This window comes from Theropithecus gelada, chromosome 17, assembly GCF_003255815.1.
Source record: "Theropithecus gelada isolate Dixy chromosome 17, Tgel_1.0, whole genome shotgun sequence".
Taxonomy (NCBI): domain Eukaryota; kingdom Metazoa; phylum Chordata; class Mammalia; order Primates; family Cercopithecidae; genus Theropithecus; species Theropithecus gelada.
This window is the reverse complement of record NC_037685.1, coordinates 89,954,909-89,978,658: the sequence shown is the minus strand read 5'-3', so window position 1 is coordinate 89,978,658 and position 23,750 is coordinate 89,954,909. Positions and strand designations below refer to the sequence as shown.

Here is a 23,750-nt window from a genome sequence, read left to right as displayed (position 1 = left end):
GTTATATTTTCTTACATCTTCCTGGATTTTTTCTTTTTCTAATGAGTTATTTTTATTGAAATTTACAGTTTTATCAGTGTGCAATTGGTTATCACAAGTATTTTGAAAAGCCTTGTTCTAGTAGACAATTTGAACTCCACTAATTGAAACTTGATAGCACATTTTTTTTTAAACCAACTGCACAGCTTCTCCTGTTTTTCAACTGTGATGTACACAATATGTTCTTGACAGGGTGACGTTGGCAGTTGGGGCTTCGTGGACTTCATGGTACAAGTCTGTCTGTGGGCTGTTTGAATGAAGAACTTCTGGGAGGCAGGCACAATACAGAGAATTTTTGCCAGTGTTTTAGATGAGATGGATGTGTTTTCCTCAATAAATTGGTGGAGGTTTATGAACACAGAATATCACAGCAGCAAGGGAATAGCATTGGTCCCACAAACAACATCGAGGAAAATGCCAGGCCCTCTAGAATACTCGTAGGATCATAGGTACATTGCTTCAGGCTGACTGCTGCTATGCGGGTAAATACCAGCAGTCAGCATTTCCCTCTCTGGTGGCTTAGAAGACCCAGTCTTAAACTCTGGTAAATAACTTGGAGGAAGTGAGGCCCAAAGAAGAAATTTCTGACATTGTAAGTAAGCCACATGGGAAGGGCAGGAAAGACATCCACAAACAAAAGCTCTCTGTTTCCTGCTCCCATTTCCTTCCAACTTTTTGCTGCTTTTTAAAAATGTGTGTGTGTGTTTGTAAAGTTCTCAGGCACAATTGATTCTAGACTCTCAGATCGCAGATGTCAGGAGCTCAGGATGAGCTATTTTTGGATTTGGTGGCTGGAAGTCAGAAAAGTCAGTATAAATTAATCTTACTTTAGATTGTACATAAATTGTCAATGAATGCCTAATTTTAGTCCTTCCTTTTTGAAGGAAAAAAATAGTTGGACAAAGTAATCTATTTGCCTATAAATTCTAGGCTTTTATTTTTTTAAAAGGATTTTTAATAACTCTAAAGTATATTTCTACAAATACATTTTTATTTGGGCATTGTTCTCAGGTCTTCATCTTCAATAAGAAAAAAACTAAAGGCAGAATGACAATTATAGGAACCCCAGGAAATTATTTTAGTAGTTGTTGTTTTATTTAACTTTTTGTAGATAACTGTAGAGTTGCCTGTAGTGGTAGGAAATAAAAGGGCTAGTCTATGGGCTTTTTACTTAGTTTTTCCACAAAATAACAAACATCTTGCATAACTGTAGTACAATATTACAACCAGAAAATTGACATAATCCACAGAATGTATTCAAATCTTACCAGTTTTAAATGCACTTAAATTGCATTAAATTAATGTATACAAGTGTGTATATGTCTGCGTTAACTTAATGCGATTTAAAATGCATGTCATGTCGGCATTAATTTTATGCAATTTTCTACTATCTGTAGGTTTGTGTTACCCAAGATAACAGAGCAATTGCATCCCAACTATCCCTTGTGCTGTCTTTCTATAACCAAAGCCACTTTACTCTTTCTCCACTCACGTAACCCCTGGCAAACACTAATCTGTTTCCATCCTTATTATTTTTTACATTTAAGTAATACTATATAAGTTGAATCATATGGCATGCAAGATTATATGCTTGGCTTTTTAAACTCACAATTATCCCCTTTAAATCCACTGAAGTTGATTCAATAATTCATTCCTTTTTTTTACTGCTGAGTAATATTCCCTGGTATGAATATACCAACGTTTTGAAAATGTTCACCCATTGAAGGACATTTGGATTGTTGCTTTAGAGTCTTTTCTTTATATTGGAAATACTCTTCTCCATTATCTTATGTGAGAAATGTAGTATAAATTTCCTGAGCACTCACGTGTGCCAGGTGGTGCACTAAACGTTTTTCATACACCAACTTCTTCACAGAACAGCTCTCTGCAGTGGATGCTGTTACTGTCTGCGCTCGGTGAGTACCCCTCGCCTGAAGTCCCAGGAGTGATCTCAATTCCTGGATGCAGTAGCAACGTGCAGGCACCAAGCACAGCTTCCCCATCCTCGGAGGGAAAGCACTCACGGAGTGTGGGCAGCCTGTGGCCCAAGAACTCAAGCAGCTGTGTATTTACAACAATGGCAGTGAGGCCAAAACTGGGAAAATGAAGTTGCCTTTTCTTTGGAGAGACTGGATAGTCTTGTTTGGGCAATCCCAAAATATAGAGGCCAAGACCTAGATTTATTCTACGATCGCTCCTCAAGGCTTAGTCAGAATTTGAGGAGAATTTGGGTGAGGGGCAGGCCCTGAAGCAGCAAAGCACACACAGCCATGAGGGGGATCATATGGTGGGGACATTTTCCTACAACCTGAGGGGGTGTGGGTTCACATCAAGAATGTAAGCAATGAACTGTTAGGGAGTGAAGAGACTGAGATGATGTCACTAGTTATGCTCTGGGGTACAAGGTCAGCAGGACAGGAATGCTGTCAGCTTCTCTCATTTGCTTATTCATCTTTATAATGCTGTCAGCTTCTCTCATTTGCTTATTCGTCTTTATTTGATCCTTCAGGGAGTTACAGTGGCCCCAGGTAGGTGTTGAGTTGATCACTTCAACAATTTTCCAGTAAGACTTATAAAAAGCCTAAGAGGTGTGTGATTTTGTTGTGTAAAACACATACACATACAATGGACCAGGAGAGAAGCGACCTTGGCTCTTGTTCTGAGTGGGCAGAGTCCTTCAGGCAAGTCACTTCATCATTCAGTGTCCTCAAATGCAAAATGAGAAGATAATTTAGAATAATTCTTCAATGTTAAAATGGAATAATTCTGTGAAAAACACTGTGAACATTTCCATGCTATTTTGAACTATCACACTTAATTACTAATACTATTGTTATTTAAATTGAACAACTTGTATTGCAGAATTATTTAGGTGATGTTTATCTGGAGATAACTATACACTACATAATGAAGATATATATGTACTCTATATAAATGCATTTTCCCATTTAGGAAATATAGAAAGAAGACTCTTTTTGGGGGGTGTACCATTAGCAGCTTTAAATATTTTCCTTGTTTGTATTTATCCAAATAAATGTAGCATTTTGTTTTATGATGCTTTCATTGGAATTTGAGCAGGGAAAGCCAGAGTGTAGAGAGCAAAGGTAGAGGTGATGCTGTGTGAATGCATGCTGCTAACCAAGGTAAAATCCATTTGCTTACTGAATGGCCTACATGGTCAGGGATGAGAAGAGAGGAATGAGATTTGAATAGGCAAAGCTTGGGAGGTCTTCTTAAAATTGTTCCCTCTTCAATTGATTAAAAATTCCTGTATACTGGAGATTCTCCTTTGGGAAAGAGTTAAGCATATAATGCATTGCATTACTAATATTCATACCTAGAGGTGATCTGTTAGGGAGTTAACTGGGGAAGGAGTGAGATGAGGCAGAAGAGACAACAAGGGAAAAGAAACAGAGGAGCAGCCAGCAGAAGTCAGTCTTTTAAGGGCCTTTTTTTTTCTTTATTATTCTTTAAGTTCAAGAGTACATGTTCACAACGTGCAGGTTTGTTACATATGAATACATGTGCCATGTTGGTGTGCTGCACCCTTTAACTCATCATTTACATTAGGTATATCTCCTAATGCTATCCCTTCCCCCTCCCCGCAACCCACGACAGGCCCCAGTGTGTGGTGTTCCCCACCCTGTGTCCAAGTGTTTTCATTGTTCAATTCCCACCTATGAGTGAGAACATGCAGTGTTTGGTGTTCTGTCTTTGCTATAGTTTGCTCAGAATGATGATTTCCATCTTCATCCATGTCCCTACAAAGGACATGAACCCATCCTTTTTTATGGTTGCGTAGTATTCCATGGTATATATGTGCCACATTTTCTTAATCCAGTCTGTCATTGATGGACATTTGGGTTGGTTCCAAGTCTTTGCTATTGTGAATAGTGCCACAATAAACATATTTGTGCATGTGTCTTTATAGCAGCATGATTTATAATCCTTTGGGTATATACCCAGTAATGGGATGGCTGGGTCAAATGGTATTTCTAGTTCTAGATCCTTGAGGAATTGTCACACTGTCTTCCACAATGATTGAACTAGTTTACAATCCCATCAACAGAGTAAAAGTGTTCCTATTTCTCTACATCATCTCCAGAACCTGTTGTTTCCTGACTTTTTAATGATCACAATTCTAACTGGCATGAGATGGTGTCTCATTGTGGTTTTGATTTGCATTTCTCTGACGACAAGTGATGATCATTTTTTCATGTGTCTGTTGGCTGCATAAATGTCTTCTTTTGAGAAGTGCCTGTTCATATCCTTTGCCTACTTTTTGATGGGGTTTGTTTTTTTCTTGTAAATTTGTTTGAGTTCTTTGTAGGTTCTGGATATTAGCCCTTTGTCAGATAGGTAGATTGCAAAAATTTTCTCCCATTCTGTAGGTTGCCTGTTCACTCTAATGGTAGTTTCTTTTGCTGTGCAGAAGCTCTTTAGTTTAGTTACATCCCATTTGTCAATTTTGGCTTTTGTTGCCATTGCTTTTGGTGTTTTAGACATGAAGTCCTTGCCCATGCCTATGTCCTGAATTGTATTACCTAGGTTTTCTTCTAGGATTTTTTCTTTTTTTAATACTTTAAGTTCTAGGGTACATGTGCACAACATGCAGGTTTGTTACATATTTATACTTGTGCCATGTTGGTGTGCTGCACCCATCAACTTGTCAGCACCCAACTTCTAGAGTTTCTTCTAGGGTTTTTATGGTTTTAGGTCTAACATTTAAGTCTCTAATCCATCTTGAATTAATTTTTCTATAAGGGATAAGGAAGGGATCCAGTTTCAGCTTTCTACTTATGGCTAGCCAGTTTTCCCAGCACCATTTATTAAATAGGGAATCTTTTCCCCATTTCTTGTTTTTGTCAGGTTTGTCAAAGGTCAGATGGTTGTAGATGTGTGGTATTATTTCTGAGGGCTCTGTTCTGTTCCATTCGTCTATATCTCTGTTTTCATACCAGTACCGTGCTGTTTTGGTTACTGTAGCCTTGTAGTATAGTTTGAAGTCAGGTAGCATGATGCCTCCAGCTTTGTTCTTTTGGCTTAGGTCTGCCTTGGCAATGCGGGCTCTTTTTTGGTTCCATATGAAGTTTAAAGTAGTTATTTCAATTCTGTGAAGAAAGTCATTGGTAACTTGATGGGGATGACGTTGAATCTATAAATAACCTTGGGCAGTATGGCCATTTTCACAATATTGATTCTTCCTATCCATGAGCATGGAATGTTCTTCCATTTTTTTGTGTCCTCTTTTATTTCATTGAGCAGTGGTTTGTAGTTCTCCTTGAAGAGGTCCTTCACATCCCTTGTAAGTTGGAGTCCTGGATATTTTATTTTCTTTGAAGCAATTGTAAATGGGAGTTCACTCATGATTTGGCTCTCTGTTTGTCTGTTATTGGTGTATAAGAATGTTTGTGACTTTTGCACATTGATTTTGTATCCTAAGACTTTGCTGAAGTTGCTTATCAGCTTAAGGAGATTTTGGGCTGAAACGATGGGGTTTTCTAAATTAACAATCATGTCATCTGCAAGCAGGGACAATTTGACTTCCTCTTTTCCTAATTGAATACACTTTATTTCTTTCTCTTGCCTGATTGCCCTAGCCAGAACTTCCAACACTATGTTGAATAGGAGTGGTGAGAGAGGGCATCCCTGTCTTGTGCCAGTTTTCAAGGGGAATGCTTCCAGTTTTTTTCCCATTCAGTCTGACATTGGCTGTGGGTTTGTCATAAATAGCTCTTATTATTTTGAGATATATTCTATCAATACCTAATTTATTGAGAGTTTTTATCATGAAGGACTGTTGAATTTTGCCAAAGGCCTTTTCGGCATCTATTGAGATAATCATGTGGTTTTTGTCTTTGGTTCTGTTTATACGCTGGATTGCATTTACTAATTTGCGTATGTTGAACCAGCCTTGCATCCCAGGGATGAAGCCCACTTGATCATGGTGGATAAGCTTTTTGATGTGCTGCTGGATTCGGTTTGTCAGTATTTTATTGAGGATTTTTGCATCAATGTTCATCAGGGATATTGGTCTAAAATTCTCTTTTTTTGTGTGTGGTCTCTCTGCCAGACTTTGGTATCAGGAAGATTCTGGCCTCATAAAATGAGTTAGGGAGGATTCCCTCTTTTTCAATTGATTGGAATAGTTTCAGAAGGAATGGTACCAGCTCCTTCTTGTACCTCCGTTAGAATTCGGGTGTGAATCCATCTGGTCCTGGACTTTTTTTGGTTGGTAGGCTAATACTTATTGCCTCAGTTTCAGAGGCTGTTATTGGTCTATTCAGGGATTCAACTTCTTCCTGGTTTAGTCTTGGGAGGGTGTATGTGTCCAGGAATTTATCCATTTCTTCTAGATTTTCTAGTTTATTTGCATAGAGATGTTTATAGTATTCTCTGATGGTAGTTTGTATTTCTGTGGGATCAGTGATGATATCCCCTTTATCATTTTTTATTGCATCTATTTGATTCTTCTCTCTTTTCTTCTTTATTAGTCTTGCAATTTTGTTGATCTTTACAAAAAAACAGCTCCTGGATTCATTGATTTTTTGAAGGGTTTTTTGTGTCTTTATCTCCTTCAGTTCTGCTCTGATCTTAGTTATTTCTTGCCTTCTGCTAGCTTTTAAATGTGTTTACTCTTGCTTCTCCAGTTCTTTTAATTGTGATGTTAGGATATTGATCTTAGATCTTTCCTGTTTTCTCTTGTGGGCATTTAGTGGTATTAATTTCCCTGTACACACTGCTTTAAATGTGTCCCAGAGAGTCTGGTATATTGTGTCTTTGTTCTCATTGGTTTCAAAGAACATGTTTATTTCTGCCTTCATTTCGTTATGTACCCAGTAGTCATTCAGGAGCAGGTTGTTCAGTTTCCATGTAGTTGAGTGGTTTTGATTGAGTTTCTTAATCCTGAGTTCTAGTTTGATTGCACTGTGGTCTGAGAGACCCACAAAGATATTCCTTGAGAAGAGCAACTCCAAGACACATAATTGTCAGATTCACCAAAGTTGAAATGAAGGAAAAATTGTTAAGGGCAGTCAGAGAGAAAGGTCAGTTTACCCACAAAGGGAAGCCCATCAGACTAACAGTGGATCTCTCAGCAGAAACTCTACAAGCCAGAAGAGAGTGGGGGCCAATATTCAACATTCTTAAAGAAAAGAATTTTCAACCCAGAATTTCATATCCAGCCAAACTAAGCTTCATAAGTGAAGAAGAAATAAAATCGTTTACAGACAAGCAAATGCTGAGAGATTTTATTACCACCAGGCCTGCCCTACATGAGCTCCTGAAGGAAGCACTAAACACGGAAAGGAACAATCAGTACCAGCTACTGCAAAAACATGCCAAATTGTAAAGACCATCAATGCTAGGAAAAAACTGCATCAACTAATGAGCAAAATAACCAGCTAACATCATAATGACAGGATCAAATTCACACATAAAAATATTAACCTTTAATGTGAATGGACTAAATGTTCCAATTAAAATACACAGATGGGCAAATTGGATAAAGAGTCAAGACCCATCAGTGTGCTGTATTCAGGAGACCCATCTCACATGCAGAGACACACATAGGCTCAAAATAAAGGGAGGAAGATCTACCAAGCAAATGGAAAACAAAAAAAGACAGGGATTGCAATCCTAGTCTCTGATAAAACAGACTTTAAACCAGCAAAGATCTAAAGAGACGAAGAAGGCCATTACATAATGGTAAAGGGATCAATTCAGCAAGAAGAGCTAACTATCCTAAATATATATGAACCCAATATAGGAGCACCTAGATTAATAAAGCAAGTCCTTGAAGACCTACAAAGAGACTTAGCTTCCTACACAATAATAATGGGAGACTTTAACACTCCACTATCAACATTAGACAGATCAACAAGACAGAAAGTTAACAAGGATGTCCACGAATTGAACTCAGCTCTGCACCAAGCGGACCTAATAGACGTCTACAGAAGTCTCCACCCCAAATCAACAGACTATACATTCTTCTCAGCACCACATCACACTTATTCCAAAATTGACCACATAGTTGGAAGTAAAGCACTCCTCAGCAAACGCAAAAGAACAGAAATTAGGTGACTGCTTTAGGCTTCCTCAGCACTTCATTGGACATACAATGAAGGATCTGGGCTCGAGGGAACCCCTCCAGGAAAACCTAGAGTGAAGTGCCTCTATTATCATTCTGTCCTAACATTAGATATAAATTGCCACTGATAAAAATAACTTTACAGGGAAATTGCTCCTGAGGAAGAAATTCATTGTCTAACTGAAGCAAACAATTTCATCTGAATCTGAATAAAAGCAATAATCTTTAACAAAAAGCTTCTGTCAACACTAAACTCATTTCACTAGTTTCTTAAAGTGTTTAACCTCAGCAATATATCTTTCATGCTCATTAAAAGGGAAGCTTTGACATGCTTTTGTTTTTGGATGCTTATATCTCTTTATTAATTTCAGTTAAATATCTTACAAGCTGTCATTTTCTTTCAAATGTTAATACTTACAAAAATGGTGGATATTCTGATAAGCCTCAATAAATATGTTGTAACAGAGATTTTTGACTTTATTATGCACTTCTGTTTATTTCATTACTGATCATTTTACCACTTAGAAGACCAAAGCACTTCACAAACATTAAGAGGAAAACATAATCCATAGGAATATTTCTATTATGAGATAGTCAATTGCAATGATAAGGCTAGTATATGTTGATGTAACATTTACTGTAAATAAATTATTTGTTTATTATGGCATCCGGTAAAAGAAGTAGAACAGCTATAATTTATTGTTTGTATTACGGATGAGGAAACAGAGCTTACGAAGCTTATGGACAGTGACCAAGGCATTTAATTAGTAGGAGTGCGAAGAGAATCTAGAACTTATGGCTCCTGATTTATTTCTCCCTCCCTCCCTCCCCTCTTCCCCTCTTCCTCCCTCCCTTCCTTCCTTCCTTCATTCCTTCCTTCCTTCCTTCCTTCCTTCCTTCCTTCCTTCCTTCCTTCCTTCCCTCCCTCCTCCCATAGGATCTCACTCTGTTGCCTAGGCTGCAGTGCAGTAGTGTGATCATGGCTCACTGCAACTTCAACTTCCCAGGCTTAAGTTATCCTCCTGCCTCAGACTCCCAAATAGCTGAGATCACAGATGCATGCAGCCATGTCCAGCTAATTTTCTCTATTTTTTATAGTAATGAGGTCTCACTATGTGGCCTAGGCTGGTCTCGAACTCCTGGGCTCAAGCAATCTGCCTGTCTTGGCCTCCCAAAGTGCTGGGATTAAGGGGTTAGCCACTGTGCCTGGTCTTCATTTTTTATTCAATCATTCAAATAAATGGAAAATATTCGGGACCATTTTGGACCTGTTGGATTCTCTGTGCCATTTCTTGTTTTGTTAATAGCCTCTAATAAATAACTAAGAGGAGTCCTCAAAATTGTAGACAGGAATCCTACTGACAAATTTGAATTCCTTAACCATTTCAACAATTTGAAAGTATGAAGAAACTGAAGAGAGAGCAAGTGACTTGTGAGGCCTCTCTGGAGAGAGAAACAGAGATTGTAAGACTCCCATCTTCCTAGGGATGTGGGGATGCCACTGCCCCCTTGCCTCAAGCCTGGAGGAGTGGGCTTCCAACAGCTGGACCAGATTGCCCTAGGTGTCTTCCCTCAGTTCATGACTCAATCCCAAGAGCAAGACAGGAAGAGGTCATCATTTTTGATTACTGAAACCCCTGAAGGGCAAAGAATGAACTTGCATTTTTTGAGGACCACATGCCTGGGGATACTATGGGAGAGAAGAGCTGATTAAAGTCCTGCTTAAGAGACCTGTCCAGTGGGTGAGGGAGTAACAAAAGAGCAAGGACCCTAAGGCCCAAGTTAATAATCTGGGGAGGAGGAGGAAGAGAAAAAAGAAAACCTTCTCCCTTCCCAGTCCCCAGGTTCTAGCCCCAGCTGGATAGGGAGTAAGGGAGTAAGGGTTTTTTTTTTTAATCTTTCAGTGAACACTGGAGTATTGAATTGGGATGTTTGACTTAAGATTGGAATAAGGATTGGAATATATGGAACTGGGTACTTTTAACTACTGAGTAGAGACTGTGTGTTTGCAACTTAAAAGAATTGGATGTTTTTTGCTGTAGTGAAAACCAAAAATAGACCAGGAGCAGTGGCTCACACTTATAATTCCAGCACTTTGGGAAGCTGAGGAGGGTGGATCACCTGAGGTCAGGAGTTCAAGACCATCCTGGCCAACATGGTAAAACCCCATCTCTACTAAAAATAAGAAGTAGTTGGGCATAGTGGCTCATGCCTGTAGTCCCTTGGGAGGCTGAGGCAGGAGAATCACTTGAACCCGGGAGGTGGAGGTTGCAGTGAGCTGAGATTGCACCACTGCACTCCAACCTGGGTGATAGAGCAAGACTCTGTCTCAGAAAAAAAAAAAAGAGAACCAAAAATAAAATTCTAAGCCCCCAGCCAACTGATAAACCCTCCCCTCTGCCAAGGACATTCCAAAGTTAACCCAAAAAACTAGTTCAGGATATAATGGCAAATGAGGGTCAGACATTCCTCAATATACCCTCCTCCTGTTGGAATTCAGGCACAGCTGACCAGCATTAGCATTAAAACAGAGACCTTGAGACTGATTGAACAGACCCTTTAAGTCTGATAAGAAATATTTACAGTCTGTTCTCTCTGAAATCAGCTACCTGGAGGCTTCATCTGCATAATAAGAACCCTGTTCTCCAAAACCCCTTATCTTAACCCAGACTCTCCCTTTTATTGATTCCAGATCTTTAGGTAATAACTCTTTCAATCAATTGTCAATCAAAAAGATCTTTGGATCCACCTATGACCTGAAAGCCCCACCCACTTCCTGTTGTCCTGTCTCTCTGGGCCAAACCATTGTACATCTTACGTGTATTGATTGATGCCTTATGTCTCCATAAAATGAATAAACCAAGCTGTAACCTGACCAGCTTGGGCACATGTTCTCAGAATCTCCTGGGGCTGTGTCATGGGCCATTGGTCACTCATATTTGGCTCAGAAATCTCTTCAAATATTTTAGTTTGACTCTTTGTTGACAGTTGTTTAAAAAGAGATACTAAGTTATTGATTTAGTGGATTTCTTTCCAGTTTTATTCTTTTGCTACCACGAACATGATTTTATATTTTGCTTTTGTGTTTTTTTATGATGGAATTATCATAAGTATTTCCATGCTGTTATGTAATCTTCCTGATCATCATTTTAATGGCAGCATTGAGTTCCCTGTATGTGGGCCATAATTTGCTTTCCCATTTCTGTGCAGTTGGATATACAGGCTCTTTTAAAGCTTTCAAAAATAGCCTTTTAAAACTATTTTAATGTTGTTTGTTTGTTTCTTAGGATATGGGTTTACTATCATCAAGAAATTTCTGACAACTTATAAGCATTGTTTATAATTATAAATTGCTCCCTAAATGTAACTGCAACTTCTACTATTACCAAATGTATAAGAGAACATTTCTATTTTATGCAAGCCAGTTTGGGATGTTATTTTTTTTTTAATTTTTGCTAATTTTATAGATTACAAGTTTTAAAGTTTTTTTTTTTTGTTTTTTGTTTTGTTTTTTTTTTAATTGTACCTTTGACTTATACTTCTTTGATAACTAGTGGTGCTTGGTGTTTTTCTAATTAATTTTGTACTCTGAAATCATTTCCTGCTTTGCTTATTTATTTAAAGTATTCTTCCTAAATGTAGAATGATTAGGAAAAGACTGAGACTTTAACAGATACATAGTAAGATAACATAAAATAACATAAACAGGTAGCATATCGGGGTAGAATTATAACTATTAAGTAAACATGTGAGACAGTGCTGAATCACAGTAGTTATCAAATAAATGCAAATTAGAAGAGGAATGAGGTTTATAAATGTATTACCTCTTTGTTTACTTGCTATTGATTTGAACGCAATCTTTTATTTACCTTTAGTTTCTATTAACTTTTTCATACGTGAGAGCTTTTATATTTATGGGGTTGATTATAGGATTATTTCCTCTTTTTTATATGTTTGTTTTACTTAGAAACTCAGCCTCCAAAATAAATAATCAGATAAATTTTCTCTAATTTTCTTTAATAATAATAATTTTTTTAATTCCTCAGGAATTAAATATGTTGTATGGTATGAATTGAAATGTACACGGATTCTCCCTTCCCTTTGCTCCTTACCAAACTGTACTAAGGTCATTTAATAGATGATCCTTTTATTATTCTTTAATCTGTGATGCCTTTTTTGGTGGGGGGAAGGTAGGGTCTCCCTCTGTGATCAGACTGGAGGGCAGTGGCATAATCACAGCTCACTGCAGTCTTGACCTCATGGGCTCAAGCGATCCTCCTGCCTCAGCCTCCTGAGTATCTGGGACAACAGCCACACATCACCATGCCTGGCTAATTTTTGTGTTTTTTGTAGAGATGAGCTTTGCCATGTTGCCCAGGCTGGTCTTGAACTCCTGAACCCAAGTGATCCACCCACTTGGCCTCCCAAAGTTCTGGGATTATAGGCATGAGCTGCCACTCCTGGCCTGTGAGGCCTCTTTTATCATGTATACAATATCATTTCTTTTTAGTCACCTGAATTGTTGCAATGGTCCGTATGCTTAGTTGTAGACAAGTAGGCCACTATTTTAATGACTGTACCTATACAATTTATTTTAAATATATGGCTTTGTTACCAGAAAGGAGCAGGAGAAAAAGGAGATAAGAAAACCTTCTGGATTGGAAAGGTGCTCTGATCCATACCCCAAGAGAGGGTTGTTGAATCTCATGCAAGAAATAATTTGGATGAGTCCACAGACTAACGTGAAAGCAAATTTATTAGAGAAGTAAAGAAGCAAAAGAACGGCTACTCCCCTAGACAGAGCAGCAGCATGGACTGATCACTGAGTATATTTATGGCAATTTCTTCATTATATGCTAAACCAGTTGTGGATTATTAATGAGTTTTCCAGGAAAGGGATGGGGAGTTCCCAGAACTGAATGTTCGGCTCTTTTGTACACCATATTAACTTCCGGATGTTGCCATGACATTTATAAACTGTCATGGTGCTGATGGGAGTGTCTTTCAGTATGCTAATGCATAATTAGCATATAATGAGCTTCGAGGACTACCAGAGGTCTATTTTATCACCATCTTGGTTTTGGTAGGTTTTGACCAGCTTCTTTACTGTATCCTGTTTTATCAGTGGCGTCCTTATGATCTATATTTTGTGCCAACCTCCTAGCTCATCCTGTGTCTAAGAATGCCTAACATCCTGGGAATGTCGTCCAGAAGGTCTCAGGCTTATTTTACCCAGCCCCTGTTCAGGGTGGAGGTGCTCTGGTTGGAATGCCTTGGAATGCCTCTGGTAGTTTGGCTAGTTATTATCTTCTGAAAAATTTCAAAGATGTTCTCAACTGGTTATTCTTTATTTATTTATTTATTTTTTGAGATGGAGTTCTGCTCTTGTTGCCCATGCTAGAGTACAATGGCGCAATCTCGGCTCACTGCAACTTCTACCTACCAGGTTCAAGCAATTCTCCTGCCCCAGCCTACCCAGTAGCTGGGCTTACAGGCGCCTGCCATCATATCCGGCTAATTTTTGTATTTTTGAAGAGACGGGTTTTCGCCATGTTGGCCAGACTGGTCTCAGACTCCTGACCTCAAGTGATCTGCCTGCCTCCGCCTCCCACAGTGCTGGGGTTACAGGCAAGAGCCACTGTGCTGGGTCTCACCTGGTTATTCTTACAGATTAGTTTAATTCCCTCAATACTCAAAAACTGATTCCATTACAATTTTTATTCTAATTGAACTAAGTCTATAGATTAATGTGAGCAGATTTAAAATCTTGACATTATTGAGAAATATAAAATAATAATGGAAATATATATGTTAGATATAAACATAAAATAAATGTTTACAGTTTTATCCCTATAGGTCTCTTACTTTTCTCATTGGAATAATTCTTACAATTTTTTTTTTTTTAATTTTAAATGGGAATTCTTGAATTTGGTATGTAGAATTAGAACAAATGTTTTCACATGCATTTCTTACTCTTCCACTTTGATGAGCTCCTCTATGAATTCTATTTTTCAATCAATTGCTTTTCTAGAGCTTTTGCATTATGCCTTCTGCAACTAACAAAAATATTTCCTGTTTCTTTCTATTATGTTTTCACTTATTTTTGATTCATAAATTATGAAATTGATCAGAATTTCTTAAATGTCAGTAGTTTAAAAATAGAGAGAAATCTTATTTGCTTTGCTAGTGATTTAAAAGGAAGCAACTGTAGCGTATTCCCCACTAAGTATAATACTGGATGTCGATTTGAAATAAACTCTGAGCCCATCTTTCTTGTCCTTTTTAAAGGGTTTTAAAATATAAATGGGCATAATATTTTATCAAATGCTTTTTACCATCCCATTAAAGGGATAATATAATTTTTCTTATTTATCCTTTTTATGTGACATATGATGTTAATCAAGTTTATAAATGTAATCCACTTTTCATTCCTCAGATGAATATCATTTGGCATAATAAATTGTTGGCTTCTATTCCTGTTGTGCAAAGCAATCATGGAGAACGTCACTAGCAAAGCAGACTAGATTTAACACAGGGTTTTGGGGAGGAAATTTACTAGCAGAAAAAAGTAGAGCACAGGCATATTTCCCCAAATCTTATAGACTCACAACTTAGGGAGCATGGATGGCTCATAATGCACAGAGCCTCATGTGTCAGAGGGAAGCATCTTGCCCTCTGTACTTATGCAGAGGGCCAGGAGCATCTAGGTGTGTATTTAAGAGTGGAAGCTCCCTAGTCTGGAAGGAGCCTTTTTAGAAAGGGAGACCCCTGGAGACACAGTGGCTGGTATCAGCCTGTTCTTCCCTCGAGGCAACTCAAGTCTCCTGAGCCAGCTCTGCTAAATTATCGAAAGGGAGAGGAAATGCACCTCTAGGGATAGGAAGATTTGTCTCTCCTCTGTTCCCTGTTACTTTATTTCCAGTTTGAGTGTCCATATTTGTGGGGAAAAGAAAGAGATCAGACTGCTACTGTGTCTATACAGAAAGAAGTAGACATAAGAGAATCCATTTTGTTCTGTATTTGAGATGCTGTTAATCTGTGACCCTAATCCCAACCTTGTCCTTGCCTGTCTTGTATCTCTCTTCAAACTTAACCTTGGCCTCTCTTCAGTCCGTACGTCCAAGATGACAAAGAAAAGAAGGAACAACGGTTGTGCCAAAAAGGGCCGCAGCCAAGTGCAGTCTATTCGCTGCACTAACTGTGCCCGATGTGTGCCCAAGGACAAAACCATTAAGAAATTCATCATTCGAAACATAGTGGAGGCCGCAGCAGTCAGGGACATTTCTGAAGCGAGCGTCTTCTATGCCTATGTGCTTCCCAAGCTGTATGTGAAGCTACATTACTGTGTGAGTTGTGCAATTCACAGCAAAGTAGTCAGGAATCAATCTCGTGAAGCCCGCAAGGACTGAACAACCCCTCCCTGATTTAGACTGGCAGGTGCTGCCCCACATTGGGCATCAGATGAAGGGGTGGCCTGCCCCTCCACACCTGTGGGCATTTCTCGTTAGGTGGAACGAGAGACTTGAGAAAAGAAATGAGACACAGAGACAAATTATAGAGAAAGAAAAAGTGGGCCCAGGGGACCGGCGCTCAGAACTCAGAGACTGGTGCCGGCATGGGTCCTTTGTATGCTTAGCGCCGGTCCCCTGGGCCCACTTTTTCTTTCTCTATAATTTGTCTCTGTGTCTCATTTCTTTTCTCAAGTCTCTCGTTCCACCTAACGAGAAATGCCCACAGGTGTGGAGGGGCAGGCCACCCCTTCATCTGGTGCCCAACATGGGTGCTTTTCTCTAAGGTGAAGGTATGCTTGAGCATGGTCATTGAGGACAAGTCTATGAGAGACTCCCGAGTACGTCTACAATCAGCCTTGCGGTAAGCTTGTGAGCTCGGAAGAACCTAGGGTAACAATGGGGCAAGCCTCTTATCGCAGCTTTATTAAAATTATCTTAAAAAGAGGGGGAGTTAAAGTCTCTACCAAAAATCTAATTACGCTATTTCAAACAATAGAACAGTTTTGCCCATGGTTTCCAGAACAGGGAACTTTAGATCTAAAAGACTGGGAAAAAATTGGCAAAGAATTAAAACAAGCAAGCAGGGAAGGTAAAATCATCCCACTTACAGTATGGAATGATTGGGTCATTATTAAAGTAGCTTTAGAGCCGTTTCAAACAGAAGAAGATAGCGTTTCAGTTTCTGATGTCCCTGAAAGCTGTGCAGTAGATTGTGAAAAAGAGGCAGGGATAGAATCCCGGAAAGGAATGGAAAGTTCACACTGTAAATGTGTAGCAGAGCCGGTAATGGCTCGGTCAATGCAAAATGTTGACGATAATCAATTACAGGAGGTGATATATCTTGAAACGTTAAAATTAGAAGAAAAAAGTCCAGAATTACCAGAGCCATCAGAGTCTAAACCACGATGGCCAAGTCCTCTTACAGCAGTTCAGATGCCTGTAACTTTACAACCTCAAATGCAGCTTAAACAAGTACAAACTCCAAAAGAAGATCAAATAGAAAAAGATAAGAGTCTCTGTCATGGCGATGAAAATCCAAATACAGTGTCCACAATATCAGCCGGTAGAAAATAAGACCCAGCCACCAGTAGCCTATCAATACTGGCCGCCAGTCGAACTTCAGTATCGGCTGCCCCCAGAAAATCTATATGGACAGCCAGGAATGTTTCCAGCGCCACAAGGCAGGGCGCCATATCCTCAGCTGCCCACCATGAGACTTAATCCTACAGCACCACCTAGTGGACAGGGTAGTGCATTACATAAAATTATTGATGAGGCAAGAAAACAAGGAGATATTGAAGCATGGCAATTCCCAGTAATATTAGAATCATGACCACCCGGAGAAGGGGCCCAAGAGGGAGAGCCTCCCATAGCTGAAGCCAGATATGAGTCCTTTTCTATAAAAATGCTAAAAGAAATGAAAGAGGGAGTAAAACAGTATGGACCCAACTCTCCTAACATGAGAACATTATTAGATTCCATTGCTTATGGACATAGACTCATTCCTTATGATTGGGAGATTCTGGCAAAATCATCACTTTCACCCTCTCAATTTTTACAATTTAAGACTTGGTGGATTGATGGGGCACAAGAACAAGTCCAAAGAAATAGGACTGCAAATCCTCCAATTAACATAGATGTAGATCAACTATTAGGAACAGGTCAAAATGGGAGCACTGCTATCAACAAGTAATAATGCCAAATGAGGCCATTGAGCAAATTAGTGCCATCTGCCTTAGGGCCTGGGAGAAAATCCAAGACCCAGGAATGGCCTGCCCCTCATTCAATACAATAAGACAAGGCTCTAAAGAGCCTACCCTGATTTTGTAGCAAGGCTTCAAGATGCTGCTCAAAAGTCAATTACCAATGAGAATGCCCATAAGGTCATAGTGGAGTTGATGGCATATGAAAACGCCAATCCTGATTGTCAATCAGCCATTAAGCCATTAAAAGGAAGGGTCCCGGCAGGATCAGATGTAATCTCAGAGTACGTTAAAGCCTGTGGTGGAATTGGAGGAGCTATGCATAAAGCTATGCTTATGGCTCAAGCAATCACAGGAATTGCTTTAGGAGGACAAGTTAGAACATTTGGGGGAAAATGTTATAGTTGTGGTCAAACTGGTCATCTAAAAAAGAATTGCCTAGTCTCAAATAAACAAAATGGAATCTCTTATGTCTACTTCTTTCTATATACACACAGTAACAGTCTGATCTCTTTCTTTTCCACATATTCATCTAGAAGATTTAGCTGTACTATTACAGTTTCAAAATTTTCTATGTAGTTCTGTATTTTATACTGTATTTCCTCTGAAATAATAGTCATTTAATACTATTCCAAGGCTTGGGGGTATTTTCATTTGAACCATTTGATTAATATTGAATTTAACTTTATTATAATTGATTTTTATTCTTTTTCTAGGCCTGACTTGTGTTAATTTTATGCCTCTTTTAGTGAAGCTGTTTCTTTCACTGTGTTCTGTTTCACTGAAAATGTTTTGTGTGGAAGGAACAGAAAGGGATGATCCCTTTCCTCCTCATCATCAGGGTCACAATTCATATCCCTATAACAAAAGAAAGGTTAACAAGAGAAAAGCATAACAAATTTCTCAATGTATATAAGCATAGTAGCAGAACAAAAAATATGAAGTGTCAGAGGATGGCCAGATGATTGAAGCTTAAATACTCTCTTCAAAGGGGACAGGTAAGTGATGGCTGTAGGCAATTTTAGAGAGAGTAAATGATTTTAGGAGACATGAATGGACAGAAATTAGCTTATAAATGAGTCTCTTTGTAAACTGAGTGGGACCAGAGAACAAACAATAGCTTGGGACAAAGTTTATTTGGGCTGTAGGTGTGGTGTTTAATTTTCAGTCTCTGTGATATGAGTTTTAATCTTCTCTGGTTAATGAAATTTTAGAGAAGGGATCGAAGGCAATTGTGTTCCTCTTTGGCAGGTCCGGTTTCTAGGTAGATAAGGGCACTTCAGAGAACAGTCTCATCCTATGTTTTGGGAGAGACAGAAGATTGAGAGACAGGAAGGAAGGGGGAAAGGTCAGAGAGACCTTGAAGCAGCTGCTTTAGTTCAGCATGTCAAAGTGACAGATTTGGGGATATTATTTCTGATCCCCAACAGTATTTTCTTATCATTGGTAATAATTTGGAAAATGGATAATTTGATTTTAATTTGATTATTGGCAACTTTAGCAATTTTCATAGATTAATTTGTATATGTTAGCTGTTATAAAAACAAAAAATGACAACTTTGAACTCCATTTCATGGAAACCTAAGTATAATATTTTTGTGCTTTTTTTATTCCTATCTGATATATTTTTTAATCTGGGGTGGCAAACTCTGCTATTTTTCTTAAAAAGTATTCTTTTTACAAAGCATGTTTTGTCATTCACATCCTATGTTAGTTACCATAGTTACATCAGTTATTGAGACCCAGCAGCGTCAATCTTTTTCCCAATAATGCTTAGTGATTTTTGAAGATTTTTCTTGCTTGTTTCTGTATTTATAGCTAGTTCTTTTCTATCACAGCTTCTCAATGATAAAGTTTTAAATGTGATTCATTTTTGTTTTCCAGTGGACTTATTAATATCTTTAATCTTGTTTTCTTCTCTAGGAATATTGGAGTATTTGAGTTTTTGTTTTTCCAAAACTCTGAAGCTCTGCCATTCTGCTCTAACACGAGTGCTAAATTGACTGGTGACTACATTTTTGAGTCATCACCTTCTTCAATTTTCACTGCCAAACTCAAAAGACATATTTCTATATTGTTTATGGCAGACAAAAGAACAAAAAAATTGAACTCTTCCTGATTGTAAGTTAATTATTGGAAGATTACTTGTTTTTCAGTTTAGGTTTCAGGATCACTTTGATTTTGTTGGATATAAAATTCAAAATTAGTGGAAAATACATTGGTTGTTAAATTTGCCATGACACAGTGAGACATCTTAGTTTCCATTGGTATCAGGTCCTTTTTCTAATCTGGAAAGATCTTTTCTAAAAATTGACTTTTGATCCATTTTTCTCCTCCTTTGGAATTGACCATTACTTGTAAGTCGGCTCTCTGTCATTTACCCTTTATATATATTATCTTCTCTTACCATTGTGTGTCTTCATTCTAAATTGTAGAATTACATCTCAGATTATCTCTTTATGCTTAAAAATTTATTGTTCTGCTGTTATATCTGCCTTTTTGTGCTGCAATGCAGAATTTATTTCAGTTTCTAAATTTAAAAAACACTGATTTGACCTCTTCTTATTTGTGCCTATTTGCTAAGAGCCTGGCTTTATATCTCATTAAGAACTTGAGTCAGGAATCAAACTTTTAAAAAAATTTTTCTGAGTCAGAGCCTTGCTCTGTCTCCCAGGCTGTAGTGCAGTGGCGTGATCTCAGTTCACTGCAACCTCCCCATCCTGGGTTCAAGTGTTTCTCCTGTCTCAGTCTCCCGAGTAGCTGGGACTAGGGGTGTGCTACCACACCCAGCCAATTTTTGTATTTTTAGTAGAGACGGGGTTTCACCATGTTGGCCAGGCTGGTCTCGAACTTCTGACCTCAAATGATCCACCTACCGCAGCCTCCCAAAGTGCTGGGTTTACAGGTGTGAGCCACCGTGCTGGTTCAGAAATTAAATTTTTTTCCCTGTTTCCTGGAGTAAATCTATTTCTGGGAAAGTATTTTTAATATTTATAACTTGAATAATATTAAATATATACAGAAAATTGCATAAAATATATGTATGGTATAACTAATGGTTAAAACTTAACACCCATATAACTCCAGTGCAAGTCGAAAAGTTGAACACAGCCAGCATTGTAAAAGTGCTTTGCAAGACCAGCTACACAATACACAGGGCTCAGTGCAAAATTAAATTGTGTGTTTCTTTTTCCAAAGTATTAAAAATTTCAGGACACTAAGAGTAGAGCCTTAAACCAAGCTGGCCCAGGGCCTTTCTGAGCTTGTGTTCCCCGCACAACACCACAAATTGTATGCTAACTTTCAAAGATGGTGTGAGGAGTAAAGGAGATTATGTATGTGTAACCAGTATGTTGAATAGGTGTGATGCATGGATTTTGATCAACATGCAGCTTTATTTTCTTGTCTCCCACAGTCAGTCAGGGTAATCTTTTGCTCCTGGAAGAAACTTCCAGCAGGCCCAAAATTATCATGCAGATTCTTACATAAGACACAGCCCTGCAGAAAAATAAGTTGTAAACCTTGTCTCAATTAAATCATTAGAATGCTTAGTACTGTTAATAATTGAAGCTTCTAACTTTTATACCTTAAGTATTTTCCTCCTTTAGCTTGGACCTGCTTCAGCCTGGAGACCTATAGTGGGAAAGGTAGGGTCTTCAACCATATTAACTTGCTATTCTTTGACTCTGAATTTAAGTAAGAAAGTGATTAATCGAATGGGACATTATTGCTTGGTTTTGTGACTTAGATCAGTGGCCTCCATAAAACCACCTTTGCAAAAATTGTATCAGTGAGAAAATTAGGACAGTGAAATCTGAGCTAACCCACCCCCCATCTTGTTACAGTAGGTGGGTAGGTAGTCAGGCATGAGTGAGGACGGGACTCTCCCCACCCACCAGGAATGTCAGGCGACCATCAGGTGATGGTTCAGCAGCTGTGACACTAAAATAATAGTTGGTCGCAGATGCCAGGGAAAGGCAATTTCCCAGTATGTAAAAACACTTGAAATTGATCACTGGCAGCTTCCAATAAAATCTCAGGAATTGGACAAGTGGGCTCAAGCATGAGTATTAAGAGACAAAATGGCGGAGTATGACCTTGCGGGGGCATTCCACCAGAAAAGGGAAGAAAGCCTCAGATGGGCATGTGCACAGCTTCCTAAACAAACTGCACATGCTCACCTCCCAAGCGCAAGGAGGGCACTGTACATGTGGGAGCCTCACCCTAAGGGAAGAATGAAGGGAAAGGGGCACAAGACGCTGGAAGAGAGCATATAAAGTCCTAGGATCAAGGTTGAACAGAACACTTGACCTCCAAAGTGCCCACTTGGGTCTCTTCCAAGTGTACTTTCCTTTCTTGCTTGCTCTAGATATTTAATAAACTTCCACTCCTGCTCTGAAACTTGCCTTGATCTCTTTTTCTGCCTTATGCCCCTCTGTCAAATTCTTTCTTCTGAGGAGGCAAGAATTGAGGTTGCTGCAGATCTGTATGGATTTACCATTGGTAACCTGGATATTCGCCAGCCCCAACAATCTTGTCTTTCCCTTAATTATTCCTGGGTCATTGGGCCAAGCTAACTTTGGAAGATATTTCAGCTATAGTTTAAATGATAACAGACCTTGCCCAAACTTGAAGGTTTTTGCATAACTAATGAAAGTTCTTCAGGCTAGCGGGAGGAGAGGCATCAGAGTTCTGCTACAGTGCAGAACTGTCAGCTATTATTACAGATGTTATAAGATAGGCAACTTCCCCAATCAATCCTGTGAATATCATCACTACCGTAGAACCTAGGATCAATTGGCCTTTTGAGATACCTTTTCAAATATTGTAACGTCTGACACCCATGGATCCACCTGCACCCACCAACCCTGCTCCTGTGGCTCCATCCAGAAGTGATTTAGCCTATAGGAGGACAGTTTCAACCCTCTATGATTTCATCTTTGCCCCGACCAATCAGCAGCAAGCACCCATCACCTGGCCACCCCCACCCCTTTCCCTAAACTGCCTTTGAAAAACTCCTAACCTAGGAGCTTTGGGCAAGAGTGACTTGAGTACTAACTCCACCTCCCATGGGGTGTGGCCAGCCTCATATCTATTCAACTCTTTTTCTACTACAATGCCGTAGTCTTTCTTTGTGTAGCTGGCAGGAAAGCCGCCTCAGTTGGTTACATCTGCAGATCTTCCAAGTTGCCTTTCTTTCTTGTGTATTTAATGAGTGCTTTAGTTCAGGTTGGGTCCTCTTTTGCAGTTTCCTAAAGCAACATTCCCCATCCTTTTTGGCGCAGAGACCAGTTTTATGAAGATAGTTTTTCCACAGACTAGGGGGTGGGGGAATGGTTTCAGGATGAAATTTTACCACCTCAGAATCATTAGATTCTCATAAGGAGTGTGCAACCTAGATCCCTCAGATGTGCAGTTCACAGTAAGGTTCACACTCCTATAAGAATCTAATGCAACTGCTGATCTCATAGGACGCAGAGCTCAGCTTTGCTCGCTCACTGCTCACTTCCTGCTGTGGGACCCTGTTCCTAACAGGCCAGACCACAGACCGGTAACAGTCCATGGCCAGGGGTTGGGGACCCCTCCCCTAAAGGATGTGTCTCAGTTCTGTGGTTGCTGTGATTTCTTTCTAAGTTAACAGCAATTTACAGCACCTACTTATTGCTGCATCTTTCTGTTGTAGTTCTCCTCCATCCCCTTGTAAATCCGACATAATTTGGGGTGGGAATTATTGTACGTTCACTTTGCTATCTGACAATTATCTTTTGGAGCCCAATCCTTCTAATATCCTGAAACATGTACAAAATTTTTAGAATACTCAATAAATGGTAACTATTTGTCTTCCTCAATAGATCTCATGACACTTTTTTTTTTCCCCCTACTTGTCCTTTTATAGAAGAGTAAACCATGTGGATTCATTGGGAGAGTTGCTATAAACCACTTCACAGTGGACCTGGGTAGAAAAGATGTTCCTTTAAAGACTGAGACAGGCAAAGTCAGTTTGTCTCCCACTCTGAAACAGTTGTGGTCCACAGTAGATATTTTTAAAATGCCATTTCTTCTTTCCAGGGAACCTAAAAAGACTTGTGGATATCCTGGGAGGAAAAAGTGGGGGAGCTTATACTTCTGTAGCTTGATGAATTTCAAAGTTCCTGCATAAAGAAGCAAAAAGAAACTTCAAGTAAGAGACTTTATATGGAACCTGAAGGCAAAATGCAAATTTGGTCTGAGGCAACTGAGCTTCCACCCTAAGAGGTGGAACTCTAAGAACCAGTTAACTTGAATAGCTAGTGGAAGCAGAGAAGTGAAATTAAGAGAGCAGTTTCCAAAAGGGAGCAGACTTTCAATTCGAATTCATGAATAAGGCATAAGGAGAATAGTGTCAAACCCTAGAAGAACACAACATTT

The 23,750-nt window shown here is 39.1% G+C and overlaps 1 protein-coding gene across 1 annotated transcript; it reads left to right on the top strand.

The window, feature by feature from the left end:
• The first annotated feature begins 15,252 nt into the window (after positions 1–15,252).
• LOC112611041 (40S ribosomal protein S26-like) lies at positions 15,253–15,568 on the top strand. Its single transcript, XM_025364759.1, has one exon. It carries the CDS (start codon positions 15,253–15,255, stop codon positions 15,535–15,537), a length of 285 nt encoding a protein of 94 aa, XP_025220544.1. The 3' UTR covers positions 15,538–15,568.
• Positions 15,569–23,750: the final 8,182 nt, after the last annotated feature.